Here is a 26,591-nt window from a genome sequence, read left to right on the forward strand (position 1 = left end):
AATCTAATTACCTAACCCCCAAAATAAAAAAACAAATAAAAATTTCTAAAAAGTTAATTTCTGAGTAAAATAAAGATGGTTTAAAACTGCAAAAAAATCATATTCCACCTATTAAATAACAGCTAAATGCCAAACAATTAGGAGGCAAGATAACAGCACTTAAAATGCAAGGTTTTGTAGATAAATCTAAGTTACACATATTAGTATCTAATCCTAATAAAAAACTGAGTATGCCATATAGACTTGAAAATACTATACAGCCCAAAAATTTTTTTCAAAGGTATAGTTCAAGGGCAATTTGAATAAGTCAAAAGATCAAAGTATAATAATGATGTCAGAGAATGGAACAGAGAAACTTAAACTGACAGAATAAATTAATTTAAAACTTATTTTTATCCACAAAAGTTACTTTATGTTAGAAAACCTATTACAACAAATCTACAACAGCTCAATAATGGCATATATTTGTTAATTACATTTATAAGCAAGAAGTGTCTCTTGACATTTTCACAATAAATGCTTCCTCATAAAACCGAAAACCTTATTCTGCCTAACAGTACACGAAATAGCCCTTCCTCTTCTTCTATAACAGAGCTTACTGTGTCAACAGCAGAAAGACAGTCATTATTGCCATGGACTGAATATGTGTGTGTCCCCCCCAGAATTCATGTACTGAATCCTAATACCCAATGTGACGGTGTCTGGAGGTGATTTGGGGAGGGGCCCAGGTCATGAGAGCAGAACCTTGTGAACGGGATTAGTGACCTCAGAAAAGGGACCCAAGACGGCTTCCTGACACCTCCCACCACTGGAGCACACAGTGGGAGGGCTGGGGGTCTTCACCAGAACGCAGCCACGCTAGCACCTTGACCTTGGACTCCCAGCCTCCAGAACTGTGAGAAATAAATATAAATTTCTGTTGTTTGTAAATTACCCAGTTTATGATATTTTGTTATTGCAGCCCAAGCAGACTAAAACAATTATATTCAGATAGTCAGCTAGAGTCTAAAGTAGTCAAAAAGAATTTCCAAAATGACAATTCACTTAACAGATATGTATAAATAAAAACTGTCCAAAATGAAAACAAAAGCAGTAACATCAAACAGCAACCAACAGTATCGAGTCTGAGGCCACTGCCCCCTATTCAAACAAAGGAACTCTTTAAAAGAGCTGTATGTACCTGTACACAACAGAGCTCACAGAGGTCATTAAATACAAGACCAGTACTGAGTTTAAACAGTTGATCTATCTATAGAAAAACATATATGGCTTCCACACCGAAGAATTACATTAATGCCCCGTTTAGAATATAATCATATGTTAAAGATACAGTACCACATTATCAATTATACCCGTTATAATTATAATTTATAGTTACTATCAATTTAAAGAACATTTTAATGAGCTAATACTGAGTACCTGAAATTTTCTTCGTCTTCATTATCACTCTGTAAAAGATCATCATTCAACTCTTCATCTGACAAATCCGACTGATTCTAATTAAAATAAGAAATGTAATTAATGCATGTCACTTCTACATGTTGTTACTTGTTACAAAAGTGCACAATTACGCTGACTGGATTCTTTCTAACCTTGTTATTAGAACATGTATTCAGAAAGTTTTCTCAGTTTGATATAACCAGCCAAAAGTCAAGATTCCACATATGGGGGGAGGGCATAGCTCAGTGGTAGAGTGCGTTCTTAGTATGCACAGGTCCTGGGTTCAATCCCCAGTACTTCCACTAACAACAACAAAAACAACTTAAAAAAAAAAAATAAAAAGAAAGAAAACATTCCACATATGGCATGCTAGCTAACTACCTCAGACAAATTTTAGATGCACAGTCAAATAAGTATAGAAGCAGCAAGTATAATGATCCTAACAAAAGAAAAAGAAAAAAAAAAGGCTTTCCTACCAAACAAATAATTTTTCTTATCATACACACAAAAAAATGGTATCCTTAAGATTTGACTAAATTTAATACTGTCAGTGCTCAAAAATCTAAAGATGTTTTAAACAAACAAAAACAATAGTGGAATTTTAGAAAGAGGCAGATTTTAGGTAACTGGACTGCCCCACTGAAATGGTAAGGGACTAAAATAAAACTTTGGCTTGTCCAGTATAGATGACACATGAAAATGACTCTGACTAAGTTAGACCCCACTCTTGTTCCTGACAGGTTTGTGCACTCATCACATCAGTAGGCAGAGGCAGCCTGGAGATTTTGCCAACTGGTCAAATTTCACAAGTTCCAAGTTCTGTTAAGTTAAATACATGCCAGAACCTCAGGTTTAAGGGCGGTGAGGGCTTTACACCTTCCTCCTCTATTAAAATTATTTCTGATACGTGTAAATTACCACTCCCCCACCCCCAACACACACATGAGGGGAAAAAAAAGAAAAAAAAACTTGTGTTTCTACTTAAAGATGAAAGAAACAAATAAGCAGTCTTTTCCTGGCATTCTATAGCTTATAAAACTAAATTTCAAAAAACAGGTTTATATACACTCTTCATCACAGCAGTTTTGATATAAGCTAAAAATATCAATCTTATTAGTAGTTCTTATTAGTTGCCAACAGAATCTGTTATCCATCGGCAGGGATGAGCCAGGCCTGCTACAGGACAATCTAAATTTAGCTGCTTAATTCATTAAATAAAAACACAGGAAATCTTTAAAAATTAACAATTCAATAAAAGCCAGATTTCGTTCATTAAAGGCTACTTCCTTGAGTTTTTTGGTTCAACTTTTAAATATTTGTCAAAAGTCAGTGAACCAATAAATAACACACCAAACAAACAAAATAGAGGATATATGTTGTGGTGGCCCTGATGGCAATCAAATCTTACTTTTTTGAGTTCTGAGGATTCAACTTCCTGTGTCAGTTCTGAACCTGATGAGTAACAGACACGGGAGGCACAAAATAATGATCAAAATGACCAAATACCCACTTTACTGATAAAGCTGGGATGCAGAGTCAGACTAAATCCCTGAGGCCAAAACTGACTTTCTACGACTACATCCAATGAATTAGTGGGAAGTATTTCCGCAGGCAAGGGTAGGACAGTGAGGAGGAGTCTGCCTGAGGTGGTGTGCAGGAAGCAGGGCAAAAAAAGGGCAAGTGGCCATGAAGACTCGTGAAATCAGTAGGGCTCATGGGGGCTCCCTGAGAGAAACACAGGGCAAACTAGATACATCAGGCTTGCCCAAAGGTAGAAATCCAACTTCATGTAAAAAAATTTTACAATAATTAAACATTTTAACATCTAACTGGTACTCCTCACTAAAGCATCTTAAATAATTACAAAGGAAACAACGTGTCTACATTAGGGTAGTAGACGCTCAAGGGCAGTGAGTGCACTTCAAGGATGTGCAGACTAATTCACTGAGCCAGAAGGAAAACATTTCCTCACTTCCTCTGTGACCATGACACAGGAAGGACTGGCCCTGACACACTGAATCACAGCACGTGTGTGGCATTCTAAGGCCAGAGCATGAGCTCAACACGGACAGGCTGAGGGGGACTCTCACTGGTTTTTTGCTTCCAGTCACTCCGATGTATCCCCATTTACTTGTATGAGATCAAGTGGGTTTACAGGTAACTGAACTAATTCTTATCTAGCGATACAGGCGATGACAGAGCCACTTAAGGGAGGAAAGGCTGTGATAGGCCAAAGCCAGGACACCTGCAGGTCGATGGTGCAGTAAGAAACAGGACACAGAAAAGAGAGTGGCCACAACAAATTCATGGATTAGAGCAAATGGTAATAATGTGGCACAGAAAGTTACAGGAGAGTGGCAGAAGCAGCACTCCTAGTGCTGGGTCTTCATCAGCTGTAAGGCTGAAAGGAGAATCTAACAAGAGCGATAAAGCAGACAGCTGGTGTGACCCAGTCACCTAAGAGTATAATGAGCTTGAGTATAACGGCTGACAAAGTAGCCAGCACAATCTGAAGTCTTTAAAAACAAAGCATAAAAAACTATCTTGATATTTAATGAGAATAACAAGTGCCTTTAAACTGTTAATAAAATAAAAATCCAGTATTTCACTTTAATCTTTAACTTTTTATTTCTATTTTTAATGTATATTTTATAACATTCAAAACATATTGGTAGAATGATATATATACATACATACACAATACAGAAATAGATATACACACACTAGAAGTAACTACTTCAAAGTTTTTACTTGATCAAAAGTTTAGAAACTCCTACATTAAGTTTTACACTTTTATTCTTATTTATGTAATGTGTGTTATATTTGAGTATATTTATTTTTAAGCTTATCTCTGAATACTCCAAAAAAGTGAATTCCAGATCCAGTATGCAAAATATTAACCACCAAATATTAAGTTCCTCCAGGACAAGTGGTAGTTTTGTTAACTGTTTTCATAAGCTCAATACCTGCTAGAATGCCTTGACATATATAGGAGGAACTAAAATATTTGCTTCAAGGATATATTCCCTGAATTATAAGTTATCAGAGAATTTACTAATAAACAGTCAACTCTTTGTGCATTTAAAGAGTAATTCAATTCACAAAATTTCGATCTATACCCAACTTTCCAGTAACACATCCCATGCATGAGACACGTTCCTATATTTAAGTGCAATTAAAAGACTATCATTTAATTTCAGGAAGACCTGTATTTCTTACCTTTTTGCCAGACAGCAAATCTTCTCCAAGTAAGTCGTCTTCAAGTTCACTGTGGAAAAAAAGAGACAATGCATTATTCCTACGACACTGGCAAGTTTGTAGATTACTGGGAAATGTACCCAGGACTTTAGGGTTTGGGTACTTTCACGTTAAGTTTGCTATACCTTCCTTTATCTTTATTAATAATGAAAAACATATTTTCAAATATTAGGGAACATCTGGCCCTTTAAGTATGTGAGGTTTTGCTACAGGAGTTGGCTCTCACTAGACTTTTAATCTTAGTTTTTCACCTCAGTGAGATCTTAATTTCTTTGGACTTGTTCATTATTCAGCAAAACAAGAAACTATAATAAGTAATACCTATGCTTTCTCTTGTGTTTTAAAATCTATGATGAGATAGGAGAAGACAGATGCCCAACATCATTAACTAGGAAAATTTAAAATCAAAACCACTGAAAGACCATTTGACACTCATCAAACTGAAAAAATTAAAAAACGAAAAATCAATGCTGATGAAGACATACAAGTAAATCATTACTAAGGGAATTATCTTCACATAACATAGAAGTCATGTCAGTTGTCTGCAATTTTTTTCAGCGTATTTACGTTATAAAGTGATCAGAAGCAGGTCTTCTCACAAATAAAACAGAAATCCTTCATCAAATGATCTTTGGTTAAAACATTCTGAATAGGCTGTCTCTTTCCTACCTAGATACAGTCTGATTAGTTTCCTGACTCACTCTTCTCAACTTTCAAAATGGTCCCTCTATTATCCAGTACATGGAAGAGACAGTTTTATGCTTTAAGAGTATCAAATAAAGAAATATCCACGACACAAAATCTTCATATGCAAACATGCACTGAAGATGAGTGAAGAAAGGAGAACGTTCATAAACAACACTGGACAAGTGCTATTCACAGAAGAAAAATTAGAACCCTGTCTCAGAAGGTAACCAAAACCCAATTCCATCACAGCAGAGAGCCAACTAATGTCATGACAGCCAGAGTAAATTCCCAATGAACAAACACTAGGGCAATTCAAACATAAGAATAGTAACTATAATGGATAATAAAAAAAAAAACACATGCAGTACTTAAATCTATGAATTCAGAATGATTCAAAAATAAAACTCACCTCTGGAGGATGTTAAGGAAATGACCCACTATTTTGAAAACTGGTAAATAAAAGTAAAAGAATGAAGCACTTATGCTGTACCTCAGCGGAACCAAGAAGTTTATAGAAGGATCACAGCTAACAGAAAAAGGCATGACAGAATCAGGATGTCACCACTCGGACCATCTAATGGCTAACATCACAAAAAGTCAACGAGACCCTGTGCAGCTCCCGGTGGGGGAACATACCACCAACTAAGACACTGCCGAGCCCCTATTCCTGCCCAAATTCAAACCTGAATCTAATCAACCTCTAGCTCTAACTATTAATTTACAGAAAATGCAAGAGGAACATACTAAACACACTCCAGGAGATGCAATCAGCAAAAGCAGAAATTCTCCAAGATAAACCCCTTGTTTCTTCAACAAAAATTTCAGAGAACTAATAAAAACTATGGGGAGAACATATAGATGAAATGATACTTAAAAAATATACCAATCAATTATGTATAGCTTTTACCCAGACTCCAGTCCAAACTACAAAAGAGCACATAGACACATACCCACACTGTATGTGTGTGTGAGTTTGTTTGTAATATACATACAAGACAATAAGGGAAATGTGAACATTAACGAGACATTCATATTAAGGGACTTTTTAAGATATAACTCTTATGGCTATATTTGTAAATCCTTTATTTTGCAGAGATACAATCTGAAATATTTTCCGATGAAATACGCCTGTGATTTGAAGAGGGCTGCAGAGGTTACAGGTAATACAAGACTGGCTACACACTGACACTGCTGACGATGAGGGATGGCACATTACCTGCACTGTACTATTTTACTTTCACATACGCTTGAAATTCTCAATAAACTAAAAAAATCAATCAATTGAATCAATTTCAGGCGGATTATGTGCCTAACTTTCATAGGAACATAGAGGACACACCAGAATACAGGCAGGGAAGAACTTCTTAAGGACAAGCAGAAAGCAGCCTGGCCAACATCACATGCCTCCTGAAGTGATGCCCTCAGCAAGGCCACAGCATCACCAGGAGCACTCCTGACCAAATGCATAACCTGACTCCAGTCCTGAGGAGACACTACCAAGACTGAGGGTTGGTCTACAAAACAAATGAGGTGTGTCTACTTCAAAAATGTCGAAGTCATAAAAGACAAAGGCTACTGAATTCTTCCAGGTGAAAAAACCAAGGGGGGAGCAGGAAATGCAACATATGATTCTGAATTCAATCCTGAACCAGAAAAAACACGAAACTCATTTTCTGACTAAAAAGGTCATTACTGGGGCCACTGACAGACCCTGGATAGATTTAGAAGTCGGCATGACACCTGCAAACTACTGTCAAATGGTGGAGAAACAAAAAATAAAGTTTGGGGGGTAAAGAGTGAGAGAAGGATGTGAATGACAAAAAGCAGCTGTCAGAGAGAGGGCACGTGAGAGTTTTTGTGTTATTCCTGCACCTTTCCAATAAGTCTGAAATGATTTTCAAATACACTTTTTTCATATTTTAATTAAAAAGAATAAACAGAAACCATAAAGAATCCCTAAAACCAATAAGGAAAAGACAAAAACCCAAAAGAAAAAAAGACATTAATACGAACAGATGACTGACAGACGAGAAAATCCAAACGGTGAAGAAACTATGAAAATACACTTAAGATTTTTCAGCTCCCTGCCAGAGGCCTTTACACAAAACTAGTTGTCAATACTTCTCAGTAGGACCATTTCTCTTATAGGAGACTTGTTCTAAGCTCTAATTTTTTATAGACTGCCTAAAAATCACTGAAGAGTACGCAACTTCATGCAGGCTGTAAGAATTACATAGTTTTTAATGTAGGTTTTTCAGTAAAACTTCTGGGACATTATAGTTTTCAAACAGCAATCAGGTAGTCTTTCTTTCTACAGCAGTTCCTCATTGTTGTTCCTCATTCAGATCTACTTACCTTTATTATTAAACTTTCTGACTGCAACTCCAAGGTAATGTTTACATTTTCAACATGATACTTAAGATGGTAAGAAATATGCACCAAATAATCGTCACCTGAGAAGGAACAACCGTCACCCGGGAACCCCAACGCGCAGGTGACGCCATTGGCGCCCCCCCACCCCCTGCGCAGGCCCTCCCACCCCTGCCGCAGCCCTCGCAGCAGCAGTCGCTGCGCTGAACTGACATCTCCCACTGCTGTGGGCGTTTTTATACTGTTTGTGTGTTTATTCCTAAACAGGTATTTTCATCTTCACTAGTAAACAGAGAAATACAAATTTAAATCACAGTGAGATACAGTTTTACACGTACTAAAATAGCAAAAATGTTAAGGTACAGCCAAATACTGTGTAAGACGTGGGCAAAAGGAAACCCCACTGCTGCTGTTGCAGGCACACTCCTCCAATGGCAGCTCGGGCGCCCAGAAAGTTAACACCATCACTACAAAAGCACAGAGACAAGACACCCAGGGCTCCACTGGCAGCCATGTACACAGCACAGGCCTGGACCTGGAGCCCACCACAAAGCCCCCCGCCTAGAGCGCCTGTCCTTGCCCCCATGTTAGCCCAGGAGGGACAGGCCTGCTCAGGAAAGAGCATCAGTAGCAACACACTGCTGTCAGTAAAGACCTCTGCATGGCCAAGTGGCAGAATGACAGGAGTCAGCATGGACCCTCCATACCTGTCCCAGTCTTCGTCTGCAGCTCTTCTCCGCCAGGACCGCTCTGCACCAGGCTTATCAAACTGGTCAAAGTCATCATCTGTGAGGGAGAGGCCATGAATTTAGTCTTATTAAATTAAAACTGACACATACAGACACTCAAATACTGAAACAACTTGTTTCTTTCAAGGATTCCTGACATGACATTTTAAAATACTGAAGTTTCATATACAAGGAAATTTCTAGCCATTTTTAATCATTAAAAATTTTTGCAAATTATGCCCCAGGGCACAGTTGAAGGTGTGATCAAATCAAGAGACAGTGAGAAAGAGGCCAGCCAAACCACCACTGTCCCAGGATGACCATGGGCATGCCCAAGGCTGTGGCCCCTGCGGGGTGACATCAGAAGCTTCACATTGCCCAGATGTAGGGGAAGGGAACAGACTTTACTTAAAACCTAGCCAGTCACCAAACAGGTAAACAAGCAAATAACAAACAACAGGCTCAGGGTGGGGAAGTGGGGAGACCAGCACCCAGAGTTGACACAAAATATTATCTAAAACATCCAATTTCCAACAAGAGGTTACAAGGCATACAAAGAAACAGGAAAGTACAACCCATTAGAAATAAGGCAATTAACTGCCTGTGAAAGGACCAGACGTCAGATTTAACAGAAAAAGACAAATTGGCCATTATACATATGCTCAAAGAACTAAATGAAACCACGATTAAAGAACCAAAGGAATATCTGATGACAATGCTGCACCAAATAAACAATATGAATAAACAGAAATTATTCTCAAAAACCCAAAAAGAAATTCTGTAATTGAAAAATAACTGAAATGAAAATTTCACTAGAGGGGCTCAACAATCCATTTGAACTGGCAGAGGAAAGAACTGGTAAACTTGAAAATAGATCAGCAGAGATGATCCAATCCAAAGGACAGTAAGAAAACAGTGAAGAAAAATGAACACAGCTTCAGAGAAATGAGAGACACCAGTAAGCACACCAATATGTGTAAGAGGAGGAAGAGAAGCAGGAGTAGGAAAAATTTTTGAATAGCTGAAAATTTTCCAAATGTATTGGAAAATATTAATCTATACACGCAAAATGTTCAAGAAAGTCAAAGCAGAAAACACAGAGATCCACAAACTCACACATCATAATTCAACAGACAGGGAGAAACCCTTAGCAGTAGTAAGAGAAAAACGACTCATCACTTAAAAATACAGTAAGAGTAAGAGTTAATGCTCATCAGAAGCAATGGAGGTCAGAGTGCTCAAAAAAAGAATTCTATATCTAGCAAAACTATAAAAACAAGAGTGAAATTAAGACTTTCACAGATAAACAAAAACAGAAGGAATCTGTTGCTGATTCTCTGTAGTTGACTGACCTGTGTGCCCCAAAATGACACATTTAAGTCCCACCACCCCATTCCCTGACCTGTGAATGCAACCTTATTTAGAAGCAGAGTGTGCAGATGTAATTAAGATGAGATTATACTGGATATTAGATCTAACAGATAAATAAAAGACGCTCAACCCAACAAGAGCAGAATATACATTCTTCTTAGGTGTACGTGGAACATTCTCTAGGACATACGTTAGGCAATAAAGCAATTCCTAGTAACTTTAAAAGGTCAGAATCATACAAAGCATAGTCTTTAACTAAAACAACACTGGAGTGAACTGAACAGGTTCCACTTACATGTGCATTTTTTTCCAATAAATATATACTACAATACAACACAATCGGTGGCTGGTTGAGTCCGCAGATGTGAGACTGTAATTACAGAGAGCCAACTGCAAAGTTGTATGTGGATTTTCGACTGCACAGGGGGTTGGCTCCCTGAACCCCAGCATTGTTTAAGGGTTGACTGGATAATAAAACTAGAAATCAATAATCAAAGGAAAATTGAAAAATTCATAAATAAATGGAAATTAAACAACACATTTCATCAGCCAAGAGGTCAAAGAAGAAATAACTAAGGAAATAAGAATAGACTTTCAGACAAATGAACCCAAAAAGGAAACATATCAAAGCTTACGAAAGGCAGCAAAAAGTTCTTGGAGGGAAATTCATGGCTATTGTTGCTTATACTAACAAAGAAGAAAGATCTCAAATCAACAGCTTTACTTTAAATCTTGAGGAATTAGAGAAAGAAGAGGAAATTAAACCAAAAGTCAGCAAAAAGAAGTAAATAATAATTATTAGAAAAGATACATGAAACAGAGACTAGAAAAACACTTTCAAATTCATTCTGAGCCCATTACAAAACTAAAGATATTAAAAGAAAAAAACTAGGCCATCATTCCTCATGAACACACATGCAAATTTTTTTAAATGAGCATATAAAATTCAGTAATTAAAAAGATAATACACATCATGACCTGGTTTATCCCAGGAATGGAGGGTTCATTTAACATTCAAAAATCAGTATTTTTTAAAATCCATGTAATACATCACATTAACAAACTAAGAGCAGAAAAGCAAGGTACTGTCTGAATAGAAGCAGAAAAAGCATTCATCAAAACCCAATATCCATTCCTTGTAAAAACTCACCAAGTTAAGAATAGGAGGGAATCTCTTTAACCTGATCAAAGGGCATCTTTAAGAAAAACCTACAGCAAACAGCTCAGGTAAAGGCCAAGACTCGGCACTTTCCCCTAGGTCCAGAACAAGCCTGGGGTCACTGCTCCCACCACTGCAATTCAGCATTGGAAGAGAAGTTCTACCTACTGCAACCAGGCAGGAAAAAGAAATAAAGAATTCAGACTTAAAACGAAAAAATAAAACAGTCATTATTCACAGCAAAAACGATCAGCTATGTAGAAAACCATACAGAAGCTATGAAGAAAAGGTACTGAAACTAATATAAGTGACTTGAGTAAGGTTGCAAAATACAAGATCAACATAAAAACCAGTATTTTTCTACATACAAGGAATGAACAATTGAAAATTAAATTAAAAAACAAATCTATGCAATAACATAAAAATAAGAAGTATATACTAGGGATAATCATAATGAAAAAGTGAGAGACCCGTAAATTGACTGTGAAACACTGCTGAGAAACTAAACACCCAAAGGAAGTGGAAAACTAGGATTCTTGAAAGAAGTTAAGAATGGCTGTCAACGTGGGTAAGCTTGTGCTTGGACAGAAGCACAGTAACAAGGGCAAGACCCACACTCCGTGAAGCAGAAAGCAGACGTGATACGGGATGTGCACATGGATACGGCAAGAACCGCAGCTCAAAACCCTAACCAAGACAAGAACCCTGTGTGCCTATTTTCATTCTTACATTTTTTGCACTCATTTCCCTTCTGGTTATACTGAGTAGAACCAAGAGAACAAAACACTTCCACGTTAGCCCAGAGTTTTAAAGGGAAGAACAGCACATCCCTGAAGACCAAAGGGAAGATTAAATCAGCAGGATAAAAGTGGTCAATGCCCTTGTCTAGAAACTTTCTTCTAAGGCTAAACCCTGGACTAGACATGATATTTTATTAAGGGAGTCCACTTTCCTTATTAGCAAGACTAAAAACAGCTACTCAAATTCTTACAATTTTCAGTTACATAGCAATTAGACAGCTATAATTAATACAACTCCTTTATTTAGCATTCTCGTTATTTCCCCATCTCTTCCAGGAATCTGGAACTTAGATGAGAAACCTTATAGACTATTAGATTGGAATAGGGAACTTGTCTAGTCCAAGGGTCAGCAAACTACAGTCCACAGGCCACACAGGGTCTGCCACCCATTTTTGTCATTTGGCTACTGCTTGATTTATGTAAACAAGCTTTTATCGGAACATCGCATGCTAATTCAATTACATATTGTCTATAGCTGCTTTCAAGCTACAAGGGCAGAACAGAGTATTGCAACAGAAACCGTGTGATCTGCAAAGCCTAAAATATTACTGTTTGGCTCTTCACAAAGTTTGCCAATCTCTGCTCTACTCCAAAGGTTCTCAACCTTCTTTCTTTTGCCTCAACACCATTCTCATGTATACATGCTTATACCTTCAATCACTGACTCAAAATTCCTTATTTCACGTATGAGGAAACCCAGACCCTTTAAATAATAACTAGAAAAAAGAATCAGCCTAATGTTCAAGAATTTTCGAAGGGAACATACTTGCCCTATAGTATACTATCAAATTCTGAGTAATCAAGCAAATTTTTCAGAAAGTGCTCTGACATCATGTTGCTTGAAAAATAATTTGTAGTCTTGTGTTAAAAATCTCCTACTTACAGGGCCCTGGACAGGTTTCCCTAAAACTTTGTATTTTATTTATTAAGTGTAGTGAACATTGACCATTTATTTGCTGTCTTTCAACTGAATTTCCCCTTCCTATGTTTGGACATCAACCATAGTATGAGTCCTGAAAGAAGACAGGGCTCTGCCTCCCAACATGGAAGCCATAAAAAGCTAGACCCTTGAGTTCTCTCTTGGCTCGGGCAGCCTGGAAGGGGACACGTGTTCTGAGGGTTTGAGCTCAGCCAACACGTTTCCATGACTTAGAATCTAGAGGAAATGACATCCCATTTCTTTTCCCAAGAGTCTTCCCTCTTTTAAAAAGTGAAACCTTCTAACTTGCTGAAAATTAGTTGCTAAATTGATAAAGCATAAGGGAAGAAATGCCCAAGAAAGGGAGAAAGTCCTTCTCTTTTTCCTTCCACAGACGTAAGTAACAGCTTTGCTGACTGTCGTCCCTACTGCTCTATGAGATGGGGCAGAGAATGGAAGGAATGCACTTTCCAGAGCTCCTTCCCTGTGCGGTTCTGAGTTAGAGTATGCAAGGCAAGACACTCACAGTAGGTGTGAGTCACAGTCAGCAAAGTTATCCTCCTGAGGCAGGAGACACACACACACATGTGCACACAGAGGTCAGAGTCAGTCCCTGAAAATCATGTGTGGCCTCTGGGCTTGCAGGAGCTGTGACAGTGGGGACTTCTTGAGACTCAGTATCATCAAAAGTCAACACCCCCAGTGCTGCAGATTGAGACGACCCACTGGACCTTCCAGAATAGTCTTCAGAGTTACAATGGCTTCCTGGCAAGATCCTGACAACCAGGCTCAGATTATCAGAAAACTCCTCTGACCGTTGCACCCCCAGCCTTTCTAAGGGTTGGATTAATCTCTAACTCCTGTGTTAAAACCCTTTCATGTTTAGAATGCACAGCATGGCTCCTGTCCTGACTAGACAAGATTGATAAAATTCAAATAACCCTAGAACTTCTGAGAGCTGAACAGAGCCTCATTTTACCTTAACAAGCTAGCATTTTTATATTTGTTTTTCATTTAATCCTTTCCCAAATTCTCCTTTTACAGATGTGGAAAGTACGACTAACCACAGTTACTGAACAGCAAAACCAGATTTAAACTCAGGTCTACCAAAAACCAAGTACAGTGTTCTTGAATTTATTTAGGAAGCAACTGTAGTAACAAACCCTCTGATTTCCAATGTAAAAATATTAAAGGGTAACCATAACTTCCTCAGTGTTTAGGTAGGGAGATCATTAATTCATGGAATCTACTAAATCATGAAGGCAGAATCACTGAAAAGCTAAAGCATAGGTTGTGATCTGGTGGCCTGTAAGACACACGTTCTCTTTGAATTATGTTGTCTTCTTTTAATCAACTTAGTTGCTAACATTTGAAAAATGGAATTATATACAAGTCCCAGGGTTTCATCTTCTCTCAAAAAGGGGGAAAGTAATCAAAAAATCTAGAACAGCGGGCTCACATTTTGCTGCACCCAAATCAGCTAAAGAACAGCACCTGGCCAAACAGGACCCCAATTCCTAGGTCTACAAGAAAAGTAGCCGGACAGCAGCCCCACAGTAGCTGTGCGCTGCCCAGGCCCAGGCCCAGGCGCGCCCTGACTCCTGCCGCTCTTCTCTCACAGTCGCCCTGCTCTTTTCTTGACTCTGTGAACTACCACATTATCTAACCTTCCAAAAGAATGCTAACTGAACTGCCTCATTACTCTTACGTTTTGTAAATAAATAAAGCATCAAAATCCAATAACAATTTCAGAAAGTGAGAGCAGAGGAAATGAAAGAACAAAACCACCATAAGAAAATTTCCCAGAACTGAAGGATGCGTATTTCCAGGCTAAAGTATCCACCAAATAAACGCACAATAAATATTAAAAAAAAAAAAAAAACCCTATGCTAATGAAATTTTAGAACAATGAAGAGGAATTGTTACAACCTTCCAGGGAGAGAAAAAAGGTCACATACAAATGATAAGGAATCCAAATGTCATCAGATTTCTCAAAAAGCAGAACTAGAAGACAGAAAACAACACAATAATACAACTAAAATCTAAGGAAAATGAATTCAAATCTAGTATTCCAGACCCTATCATATCATCAATTAAGTATGAAAATAAACTAAGGATTTATGGATATGCATGGGTCTCAAAAAATTTACCTTCAACACACCCATTCTGAGGAAGCTTAAGCCTTTAACTCTATGAGTTAATTTGAAAATATAAAAACTAATTTTTCCAGAAAAAATCATCAAAATTGACCTGTGGATTTACAACAGCCAAATAGGCCAATAATAATAGAAGAAACCCAAAAATAAACAGGCAACACACCAAAATGGAGTTGTTTTTTTTTTAACAATGTCCCAGAAAATCCACAACTCATTCCACGAAGCCAACTTATCTTATAAAACTTAGGATAGCACATGTGCACATACAAATACAAGGGAAGAAAACGGTAAGCCAACCTCTCTTACGATCATAGATAAATCCTAAAATGAAAAGCAACAATACATTAAAAAGAATAAAACCTGCAGAACAAGAAGGTTTTGAACCCAAAAAGGCATGGTTGATTCAGCAAAGGGAATCTATCAAGATTTTACAGTAAGAGATTAAAGAAGGGGTCTCATGCCCCTCAATGATGCAAAAAAAAAAAAAAACCTGATAAAAATTAAAACCTCAACTCAAAAAAACAAACTTAGCTAAACAAACAAAACTATCAGAAACCTACAGCAAACACCATACTCCATGGTAAAACATTAAGAGAATACTCATTAAACTCAGAACAAGGTCACAAGATAGAGAAGCCTGTCATCAATCTAGCCAACACTATATTGGAGGACTTGACGATTAACGCTTCTAGGACAAGAAGCACAAGAAAAAGAAGTAAGAGCAGTAAATACTGGAATAGAAGAGACTGCAGACAAACTGTCTAACTAGAAAATCTAAAGCACCAAGCTATTAAAACGAGATTCCAGCAAGCTAGTTGTACAGAGTTACTAAAAACATTTTTCTATAATAGGTCATTAACAAGGTTGTGAACATAATAGGATTAAAAAAAACTATACCATCCACAGTAACAAACACAAAATAGCTAGACACAGAAACTAACAAGAAATGTGAGAACGATATAAAGGAAATTTTACTAAGGGAAACTCCATAGAAGTGATCACTGTCTGGTTTCTTCACTACATATTCCAACCTCTTAGACCAGTGCCAGCAAAGAGCAGGTACTCAAGTGTTTGTTGGATGACTCGTGGACAGAAAAAGAGTGAGACATTCTTATTGCTGGATGAAAGAACCCATACTGTAAAAACACCCATCATCCCCAAGTTATATTAATAAACTCAACACAATCTCAGTAAAAATTCCAGCAGAATTCTTTATAGAATATGATTGACGATTCTAAAGTTCATTTTTTTTAAAAATGCAGAGCTAATCATAGTGTCTGAAAAACACGCTATAATTTATATAGACACACACTATGAAACAATAATTTTTAAAAACTGAGAATCTAATATAGTATAAAGATGAAAAGAGAATTCAATAAATCATATTAGGATTGTTTAAGCCCCAAATTCATACCACACTCAAAATAAAATTTCATATGGAATAACAGCTAAATATAAAAAAGCACAGAAGCATAAAATGTTAAAAGCATAGAGGAACTCTTGGCATAGAGACACCATTATGAAAAAAATTTATAAAAACAAGTGACATTTCACAAGGCAAAATTTTAAAATTCCCATAAGCGAAAAGTTAAAAGGGGGGGCGGTTTATAATCCTAACATAATACACAAAGAATTCCTGAAAATAAGAAGAGATCAACTACCCAATAAAAAAAGACAAATGATACACACAAGTCACAGAAAAATAAATAAATATAATGTATGAAGAGATGCTTAATCTCAGTAGCGATCAGGGAAATATAAATTACAACACTGAGGCTATATTCCTGCCTCAAGATTATCAAAAAGATTCTTAGGGTACAGGAAATGGGGTACTCTCAAACATTACTAATGGAAGGATAAAGTGGTATCAACTTTTTTGAAGACAACTTGACAATAGCCACCAAAATTTTAATCCTGCATAGCTTCCACTTCTAGAGGTATCAATCCTCCAGAAGTATTTGCTAACGCACAAGAAGATGTGTCCGTAGATGTTTAGTGCAGAATTTGCCACAGTGGTGAAAAAGAACATGTAACTGAAATGCCTATCAATATGAAAATGGTTAATCAATAAATGGTGGATCCATATTAGTGGATCCATCTCACCTAGCGACACAGGAGAGACCTCCAGGACCTATTATTATGTGAACAAAGCAAACTGCAGAATACGACATGGTTCCACCCATACCATAAAAGTCCCCACAGCTGTAAATGTGCAACTTACATATGCACAGAAAAGGGTGTAAAGGGATTCATGATGGAAATATTTCATTCTTTTAATTCATTCGTCAAATATTTTTGTTGACCATACATGCCAGGAACTTGGAATACATGGCAGGCAAAACAGATAGGCAGCATTCCTGTCCTCACGGCGTTTACAGACTACTGGGGGAGAATATTTTTAAAAAGCAAATAGTCAAATAAAATAACAATTACAAACCGGGATAAATGTTCTGAAGAAAACAAGGGCGCCACAGAATAAAGGTGGGGGAGGCACATAAGCAAGAGATGACATACTTGAGACAGAAGAATGCTCAAGACAGGCCACCCAAGGAGCCTGAGACCTGGCGACAAAGAGCCAGAGTGAGGGCAGAAGCAGTCCTTCTTGGGTGGGGGGGCAGGCTGACACAACAGGCTGGGGGACCAAGTCATGCAGAACTCACAAACCTTGGAAAGGAGTTTGTCTTTAGTCTAAGAGCAATGGGAAACCAGGCACCTGTGATAAAACGGAAGGAAAAACTCCAAATCATCAAGGATAAAGCCTATTTCATCCTCTAAAATAGCAATTCTCAAACTTTCTGGATTCAAACGTACTGAGGACACTAAAAAGTTTTTGTTTATGTGGATTACATTAATTGATATTTGCTATTTTCGAAATTCAAAAAGGGGAAACTTGAAAAAATATGCATGCACACACTCCATCAGCCATTGTACGACGTCGTCATCACATGTCCTACAGCCTCTGGGAGACTCGACAACAGTCAAAGAGCGCGACGTGCAAATGACATTAGTAACAGTAATGAAAACAGTTCTGACCCAAGAGTTCCCAGACTACTCTTTGAGAATGATCCAAAACCATGATTTTGACTCCCAGAAAATAACCAAGAAGATAAACGATGTATCTTCAAAATTTAACTAGAAAGCCTCAGCTTTAATACGCAAAAAAATGTACTTTTAAGTGACAGAAAAGTGGCATACACCAAATCACATTGCCAGAAGCGACACTTCTGTGTCCAGTGGCGGCGGGTCTTCCCCCTTACATGAGAATGAACGTGTTAACTCCCGGCCGCGGTTCCGGGGCAGGATCGCCGCAGTGTCCTCGTAAGTAAGCACTAGTAAGAAAACCTCTGGAGCACACAGCAGAATCGTCCAACACTTCGACAAAGAGAAATAATCTCAAACGCTGTTGTTCATGCTTTATCATTTAAGGGTCTCCTTTATCAAAGTCATCAGATAGTCATAAGTCACTTTCAAGTGTTTTTAAAAAACAAACATAACTTCAACCAACAAAATGTGATTTCAACCATTAGTGACTTTACCTTAAGTGTGTTAGGTGCCCTGTCAAAACCGTTTATGCTTGGACGAGAGAAACGACCCAAAGGAACTGCCTCCGTGTCCAAACCCCTTCTGTCCCGCCTCCCTCTCTAAGATGCTGATAACGAGCCACTGATCTATTTGTGTCACACAACTAAGGAGCTGGTGCGAAAACTGACGAGCTCGGTGAGATTCTCTGTTCAGAACCCTCACTTTCAGGACTGCCACCCAAGTACATCCCTTCACAACGTGCTTCCGCCAGGGCGACCACTGGGGCTGCCCTCGACCTCCACTCGCAGGACGACCCCACCCGCGGCGACACCCCCTCCCCTGACGGGCGCCCGGGGCGGGCCGGGCCGCCGCTCCCCGCCCGCCGCCCCTCAAGTGAGCCTGAGGCGTCACGCAGAGGGCAGAGGACCCCGCGAGCCTCCCAAGGGCCGAGGCGCGGAAGGGCACCACGACGGCGCGGAGAGGAACCGCCGCGGCCTCCTGCGCGGGCCGCCTCACGTACCTCCGGCGCCGGCTCCTCCGCCCGCTCCCAGGGCGGCGGCCATGGTGCTCGCTGGGCCCGGCCTTCAGCCTCGCCCCACCAAGCCAGCTGGTGGGCCGCCGGGCCAGCCGGGGCCCGGGGATGCGCGGCGGAGGATGGGGGACGGGGGACGGCGGGCCAGGCCCGGGGAGCGGAGAGCGGGCGCGCCCGGCGGGTCGCGGGCCCCTCCGGCCTGCTCCTCTGCAGGAAGAAAACAACAAACTATCGCAACATGGCCGCCGACTCGGCCCGCCGCCGCGGTGCACGCCGGGATGATGGCGGCCGGGAGGCGTCGGCGCGGGCCCTCCCCTTCAGGCCGCGGCGGCTCCGGGCCGTCTTCGAACGACGCAGGCCGAGTGCGGAAGGCAAACACGCGAGCGGCCGCCAAGCTCGGCTCCAGAAACGCCAATGTTTAAAGCAGAGGTGGGGGCGGTTGCCGGCCGTAGTTCGGCACCGGGCTCTGTCGTAAGGCGCTTTTGCAGCAGTTGGCGCCGGGCTTTACGGCCGGTGGATGGCCCGTTGGAAGTGAGAGGTAGTGGGTCCCGCGCCCTGTAATGGGGTCTGAACCTGGTTTCTGCGCTTGTACTGTACGGTGCGGAGTCGGGGGCAGTAACTGCTCTGCGGACTGACGGGCGAAGCGGGCTCGCGGTCCGAGGGGCCGCGTCCTTCCGGCGGGCCGAGCGGCGCCGGGCATGCGCACTGCCGGGGTCTGCGGTCGGAGGCAGGTGCGCCGGAGCCGGGGCCTTGAGCGCCGCGCCAGGTGCCCCGAGACAGTTAGACCCGGGCTCACGTGCGCGCGAGAGTCCTGGGGGACAAGACAGTGGGTCGGAGAAGGCCGAGGGCCACTTCTGGCCTGTTGGCAGTTTGGGGGGCGGGGATGAATGTAATTAGGTTTCTAAGTACACACAAGCTACAACGGTGATTCAGTAACAGTGAAAGCGGGGACTAGGGGGAAATGATAGTCATTTTAGGTAGAAAGAAAAGGCTGAGCAAAGACTCAGAGATGTCGAATGACTTGCAGCGATTCCAGAACTGCGAGCAGTCCACATGGGCGCTGAGTATTAGATGAAGAAGGGTCGCCGTAAACCATGAGCTGGAAAGGTGCGCGAGGGCCAGAATGCGTTAAAGACTTCAGAGCATTTTCTGAAGCTGTAGAAAGTGTTGAAAGGTTTTAATAACAGAAGTTACATGATAGAATTTGTGTTTTAAGAAGATGTCCCTGACAACCATAGAGAGGAGAGGGAGGGCAGCATGGACAGGTGTGAAAGTGGAGGTGCTCACACCAGTTAGTAAACAACGCCAACAGCACATGCTAGAGGTGGATTTCTGGGTGGACCGAGAGATGGACATGCGCTGAAACAAGTGTCATAAAACTTAGTGGTAACATGTTGCTGGCTGAAAGAATATTTACTATATGTATGTTTGAAATTCTTTGATATAAAATGTTTGAAAAAATAAACATTCCTGGATTAATAACTAATGTGGGCAATACTCATCTAAAAAATAAAAACCAAAAAACTTTTTTGATTTAGCTGTGTGTAATCACTGCAAAAAAAAGAGAAGAAATAGTACTAATCTTTGTAAGAAATCTTGACTAATTCTTCATCAGAAAGCATATCAACATATCCAGATTTTTAAATGGCTTGAACCTCCAATCACCTTTCATTATTTTTTTAACTGGATAATGGAGTTCCCAACTCAAAAGGTGTCTTTCAGGATGGTTTCAGTGGTGATCTTGAGAAGGATGCTTGGGAGAAAAACAAATTCACAAAGATGAAACAATCTCAGATACTTTGAAGCCATGTTATAATGGAGGAAAGACACCCTTTCAGTTATGAACCACCTAAAACTGAATTTCTCTAGGACAAGAATCTCTTAACAGTTTTTCATCAAACAAGCACTGGAAAACATTCTGAGCATGGACACCAAATAGTTGAAGACCTTAATAAATTACTGTAAGTAAAGGTTTAACAAGTCCCTTTTTTCTTCTCTTTGGACAAATTTCACTTTGGGCTGACTTTCCAACTTGTCTTAGAAACCAGATGAAGGTGGAATGTCAACTATGTTATAAAACAGCATTGCTTATGTTAAAAATGCCCTCTGACTGGTACACTGCTTATGACTTGAGAGGAGTGAATAGCTGTTAAACATCCGTCAGGAAGCTGGGCCTTCTGCTCTCTCTTAATTGATTGTGGGGGTCTGAAAGATAAACTCAAGTAGGTGGTATGAGAGATGTCGGTTCCCATGGTCAAGGGCTTCTAAGCCAGGGCAGCTCCCACAGCCTCATCTTGCACCTGAGCTGCATTCGAGGAGCCCAAGATCAACTCTCCGGGGAGCTTATGTGTGCCCGTGTGGACCAGCCAAGAGCCCCTGGTGCTGCCCTGCTGTAGCACGTGTTTCTTCTCTGTCCCCCTAAATGAAGCTGCTGCCAAGTGTGACATATGTGAGTGTAAATGGTTAGACCTAGGACGGCCTCCTAAAGAGAGCTTACAGTTTCATGCATATCCTACTGAAAATCTTAAAAGCTTAGCTTTGTTTTTAGTTAAAAGCGAATATAGACGCCTCCGTCTTCTATTAATACAAAGGAATGAAAATGCTAGGGCTCCTCTCTCCTATATAACACTCTACAGAAAATACTTTTCATTGTTGTATTGCTGGGTTTTAGAAATTAAATCTTCAAGAGATCAAGAAGGGGCAGGGGGAGCCTGAGTTCCAGCTGGTGGGCATAGGAGAGGCAGATTTCCCTAAGGAGATAAGTTCTTGGGCGGATTCCGCTGAGGTGAGAGAATATGAACATGAATCTCCCAGACTGAACCACAGCTCCTGGAAGGGTGTCCTCAGATTTCACCCCCACATTGTTCAGTTTAAGATCAACCAACTGTGAACTTATAATCAAAGATCACAAAATACACAAGAGAAGAAACCACTGTAGTTGAGATTCCAAAAAACACAACCTGCAGACTCGCCTCCTAAGGGACTCAGATATTAGAATTATGAAAAACAAAAATAAGTGAAATGTTTAAGGAAATAAGAGATGATGGTTCGAGACAAGAAGAGACTCTCCCCGTGACCAGAGCCCCAGCTCCCCTCCTCTTCCCTAACCATCTGCCCTGAACCGTTCGGGGGCACTGGTGGTGATGGGGCGGGAGAAGGGAAGCAGGGGCTGTGCTGGCCCAGAAAGAGTATCACACCCCAAGCCCTGTAGGAGGTCTGCCCAGCACAGGCCGTCAGAGCTCAGAAGGGTGCAGGTTAGCCAGCTCAGGCAGGGAGCCATCAGGCCAGCGTGAGGAGGGCATCCACCCACAGGGGCAATTCAACACAGAGACTCACAACATGAGCAGGCTGCTAGGACATCACCCTAGGGTGATGGGCCCAAGTGAGATGAGCTGGGAGGAGCCACAGACGAGTGGACGAGGTTGCCAGAGCACGAGCACTGTGAGAGGGCTTCTGCACGTGTCGGGGGCAGGGGGCGTGGAGACTCAGAACTGGAATAATAAGGGTACCTGCAGGGGAGGTGAGGATAGCACAGACCTGCAGCAGGGACAGCGTGCTGGCTGGGAGCAGGGAACTAATCAAGCAAGTGGACGAAGGGGGATGGAGCTGACTTTCACTGTCAGAGAAGGTGGTTACTTACATGGAGGAAAAACAACTAGAATGATCCCCAAAATAGATAGGTACGCAGGTAGGTGGATGGATAGATAGATAGACAGACAGACAGACAGATTAACTCCTTGGTGTTTTATTGGAATATGGAATTTGCACCATGTAATGAGCTTCCATTGGACAAGTCAGAGATTCAATGAGCTTCCAATTAATCTAACAATAATGATAGATTATGTCACAGAATGAAACAGGAATCAATGTGTCTGTGCAAATACAAATGAATGAATACATGGAAATATTTAAGAGAAACAGTATATCATAGCTACAAAGTTCCTCCCCAGAAAATACTTACTCATTTTGTATGTATGTATGTAGTAGAAAAGAGTAATTTCTGGCAGAAAAGCCTAGAAAACTCCACCTTAACTGATGAAAGTAAACATATTCAGTAATGGGATAAATCAAAATTGTGTGCCACCTGAAAGGATGCAGTAAGAAGAAACAGCATCACTTCTGTGCTAATCCTGTCACAGATCCCTAAGGAATCTAACCCTAAGAAATAGGGACCAAAGAAGTGAGGGACATACTAGGAAACAATTGGCCTTTAATCTTCAAAAGTGTCAAACTTATGGAAAGGAAAGACTGAGGAAGTGTTTCAGACTGAAGAAAAGAAAAAGAAAAAAGACTTAGCAACTGAATACAATGCATGATTCTGAACTGGGTCCTTTCACTGTATTAAATATCATCGGGGCAATTTGCAAAAATCGATGAGATCTGAAGATAAGATGGGAGTAATGTCACAAAAGTAACCTCCTTGCTTTGATGATTGTAAGTGACACGTAGGAAGACAGTCTTTGCAGGAACACCCTCTAAAGCACCTGCGGGTGAGGGGACATCAAATCAGGAACTTATTCTCAAGCGGTTCAGAATAAAAGGGTTTTCATTTCACTTAGCGTTAAACTTTTCTATATGTTTTTATTGCTTCAAAACAAAAAAGGACCAAAGGGAACACTTGAAAAATGTCATTGTTGAATTGTGGTGAGGGTGTCACAGGTATATTCACAGATCCACCCGCTTCAAATTGTATACGTTGAATACGTGCAGGTTTTTGTGCATCAATTACATCTCAATAAAACTGTAAAAAAAATTGTTGAAGTAAAAACACAAAATAAAAGTTAAACAGATGAGATACAATTGAGAGAATTTTAGGATTAAGGACGGATAGGAAAAGATTGCCCAGAATATCCCACAAAGGGAAGGTGGGAGGGGGGACAATGTGAACAAGAGGTTTAGAAACTGGGAGGATTGGGATGAGAATGTCAAAGTCATGACAAAGTAAAGTTCCAAAAAGCACAGAATAAAAAGAAGGGAGAACAGGCAATGTTTCAAAAGATGATTCCAAAGAACGTTTAAGAACTGATAAAAAAATATAAACCCACAAATACAGGAGGCGTAAGAAAAACCAAGCGAGAAGAATAAAGAAATCCACACCTGGATGTACTTGGTGAAACTGAACAGCGTCCACAAAGGAGATCTAAAGACAACCAGAAAGGAACCGCCACCTCTGGCCATGATGGGCACATGGAGACGCTTGGACAGATTCCTCACATCGTAACTGCAAAACTGGACAAATTAAAAAAAGAAACTGTTGCACTCTGTAACATAACATTGTTATCAACTATACCTCAAAAAATGATATTAAAAACAGAAAAAAAAAAGAATCAGCATCTAAAAGGTGAAAATCCCCAAGTGTTTGGAAATTATACTACAAAACTTTAAATAATATAAAAATTAAGTAAAAATTCACAAAGTAAGTTAAGAAAATTTGGAACTAAATGAAAATAAAAACAGAATAAATGAAAAAAAAAAAAAAAAGAAACTGTTTTCCAACAGCGGGCCACAGGCAGCGCAGGCTTGTGATCACTGAGAGAAAGGAGAGCAATGAGATGGGCCTTAGCGATCATACAGCTTTCTGCCTGGAAACGCTTTTTGGACCATGAGACGGGAGGAAAACTCAAGTAAAACCCAGTTGTCTTAGAGACTTGAGGAACAGACCAGAGTTCAGAGGGGCTAACGTGGGGCATTGGGGGTGAGTGGAGGAGAGGCTGGAGCCCTGCGGAGGGAGAACTGCAGGAAGCCGCATGGGGACACCTTGAATGTGCTGCTGCAGGGAGAAACCCCATGAGGATGGGAAATGTGCAGAACAACCAGAAAGCTGAAAGCAGAGCGATTCCCAGAACTCACACAGGCCTGGGAGGCACTTCATCCTCAGCCGCCCAGAGTGGACAGTCCTGGCTGAACACCCAGCACATTTAGGAGAGATCCAAGAAGGCCCAGTGCATTAGTACCAGGACAAACCAGCATTAGAGTAAAGATTACTCTAGAATCTCCTAACAAAACATCAAAACAAGCCTGGAAATGATTATGCATGCAGCCCCTCAGAGCTGCAGAGGTAGAGAGACCTGCACCATCTTGCAAGTTTCTTCTCCCTGAACCCCACCAGGCACTGACCCGAAAGATGGGCAGAGTCCCGAGCAGCCCCTCATTGCATGGGCTGAAGAAAGAATCTGCAACCACTTAAGAACCACCCCCCACCACCCACACACCTCCCCATCTTCCCTGGGAAAATAAGCTGTAATCTTTGGGGTGGGGGGAGCAACAAAAACTTGGGCTTTGGGGCAATGGGGAAACGCATCTCCGCTGTGGGAACAGGCCCGAGGAATAAAAAGCCCGAGCTCACAGAGGAGCAGGAGTGGGTGGGAGACCCAGACGACAGACTGCAGGAGTACTGGCCTCCACCTGGAGACCCGGGACAGGATGCGGTGCTGCTGGGTCCAAGACGAGGCTAACACAGAGCATCAGCTTTCCTCTCTCCCATCTCCTGCTTCCAGGCTGACGGAAGTCAGGTAAAACTAACCATGGCACAGAGGTGGGAGAGAGACTGACTCCTGGGAGCACAGTGCAGAGGCCCCGCCCAGGGGAAGGACGGACACACCTCTGCAACCCAGCCTTCATTCGAGCACGAGCACAGGGGGACTCTGGAGTTGAGGTGCAGAGCAGGAGGCTGTGGCAACCACCAATACGTGCTGTGTGCCCCTTGGAGGGGTGTACTGCTGTTACTACAAGGAAAGCAGCATCACGTTCATCCTTTTGTCCTATTTTTTTTACTTCTCAAGTGTTAATTTGAGTCATGATTAAGTCTCTTTTTATGGGTTTTTTTTTCCTTAGCCTATGTTTTTCTCTCATTATTAAGAACATTCCCTTTACAAAGGTATTAAAAAGATATCACCCTAGTGCCTATCGGTAAAAAGTAAAATGTCCCTATGAATTGCAGCTGAACCAGCGACTCCACAGTGTATGCAGATCCAAGCTCTTGAGTTTCACATTTGCTTGAATTTCGGTAGCATTTAAGTATAAGCCTAAGATGGTAACTGATCATTGATTACAGAGCAGTGGTAAGTCTGACTCTTATTTCTGGTAGAAGATCCGAGCTCCTCACCAAAGAAAGTTCCGCTTCTTAAGTATAAATATGCTATGAAACTATACTCGCACCAGGGTGGTTTCTGAAACCATCCCTTTTGCGAGTGACGACTTATGTGACACACACACATCATTGGTGTTTTCAATCGTGTTTCAGAAGCATGTTTAAAGCTTTAATCTAAGAGTTGGGGAATAACAGACACATATTACTGCATATGAAAGAGATAAACATCAAGGACTGACTGTAGAGCACAGGGAACTATATTCAATTTCTTGTAATGAACTGTGATGGAAAAGGTCTAAAAATATATACACATCTATGGATGTGTATGTATAACTGAATCACTTTGCTGTACACCTGAAACAGACAGTGTAAACTGACTGCACTTCAACAGGCGATAAGAATTTTGAATAAATAAATAAAGTGTTAATCTAGACAATGCTCTTGAGCATCGCAGGTGCGCCGGCTGGTCCCCCAACCTCGTTACCCTCTTCCTTTGTTGTTTTACCCAGGAAAGCAGGGAGCGGTCAGGCCTCACCGGTGGACAGAGAATGAGACAAGC

General features: G+C 40.8%; 1 protein-coding gene across 1 annotated transcript in view; it reads right to left on the reverse strand.

The window, feature by feature from the left end:
• Nucleotides 1–19,202, reverse strand: part of RBM33 (RNA binding motif protein 33) — a 103,217-nt gene extending 84,015 nt beyond the window's left edge. The window contains 4 exon segments of the mRNA XM_032483021.1: nt 1,420–1,496; nt 4,660–4,708; nt 8,463–8,541; nt 18,931–19,202. Coding sequence (XP_032338912.1) covers nt 1,420–1,496; nt 4,660–4,708; nt 8,463–8,541; nt 18,931–18,973 — 248 coding nt within the window. The 5' untranslated portion in view covers nt 18,974–19,202.
• Nucleotides 19,203–26,591: the final 7,389 nt, after the last annotated feature.

The sequence above is a fragment of the Camelus ferus genome, chromosome 7 (genome assembly GCF_009834535.1).
Source record: "Camelus ferus isolate YT-003-E chromosome 7, BCGSAC_Cfer_1.0, whole genome shotgun sequence".
Taxonomy (NCBI): Eukaryota; Metazoa; Chordata; class Mammalia; order Artiodactyla; family Camelidae; genus Camelus; species Camelus ferus.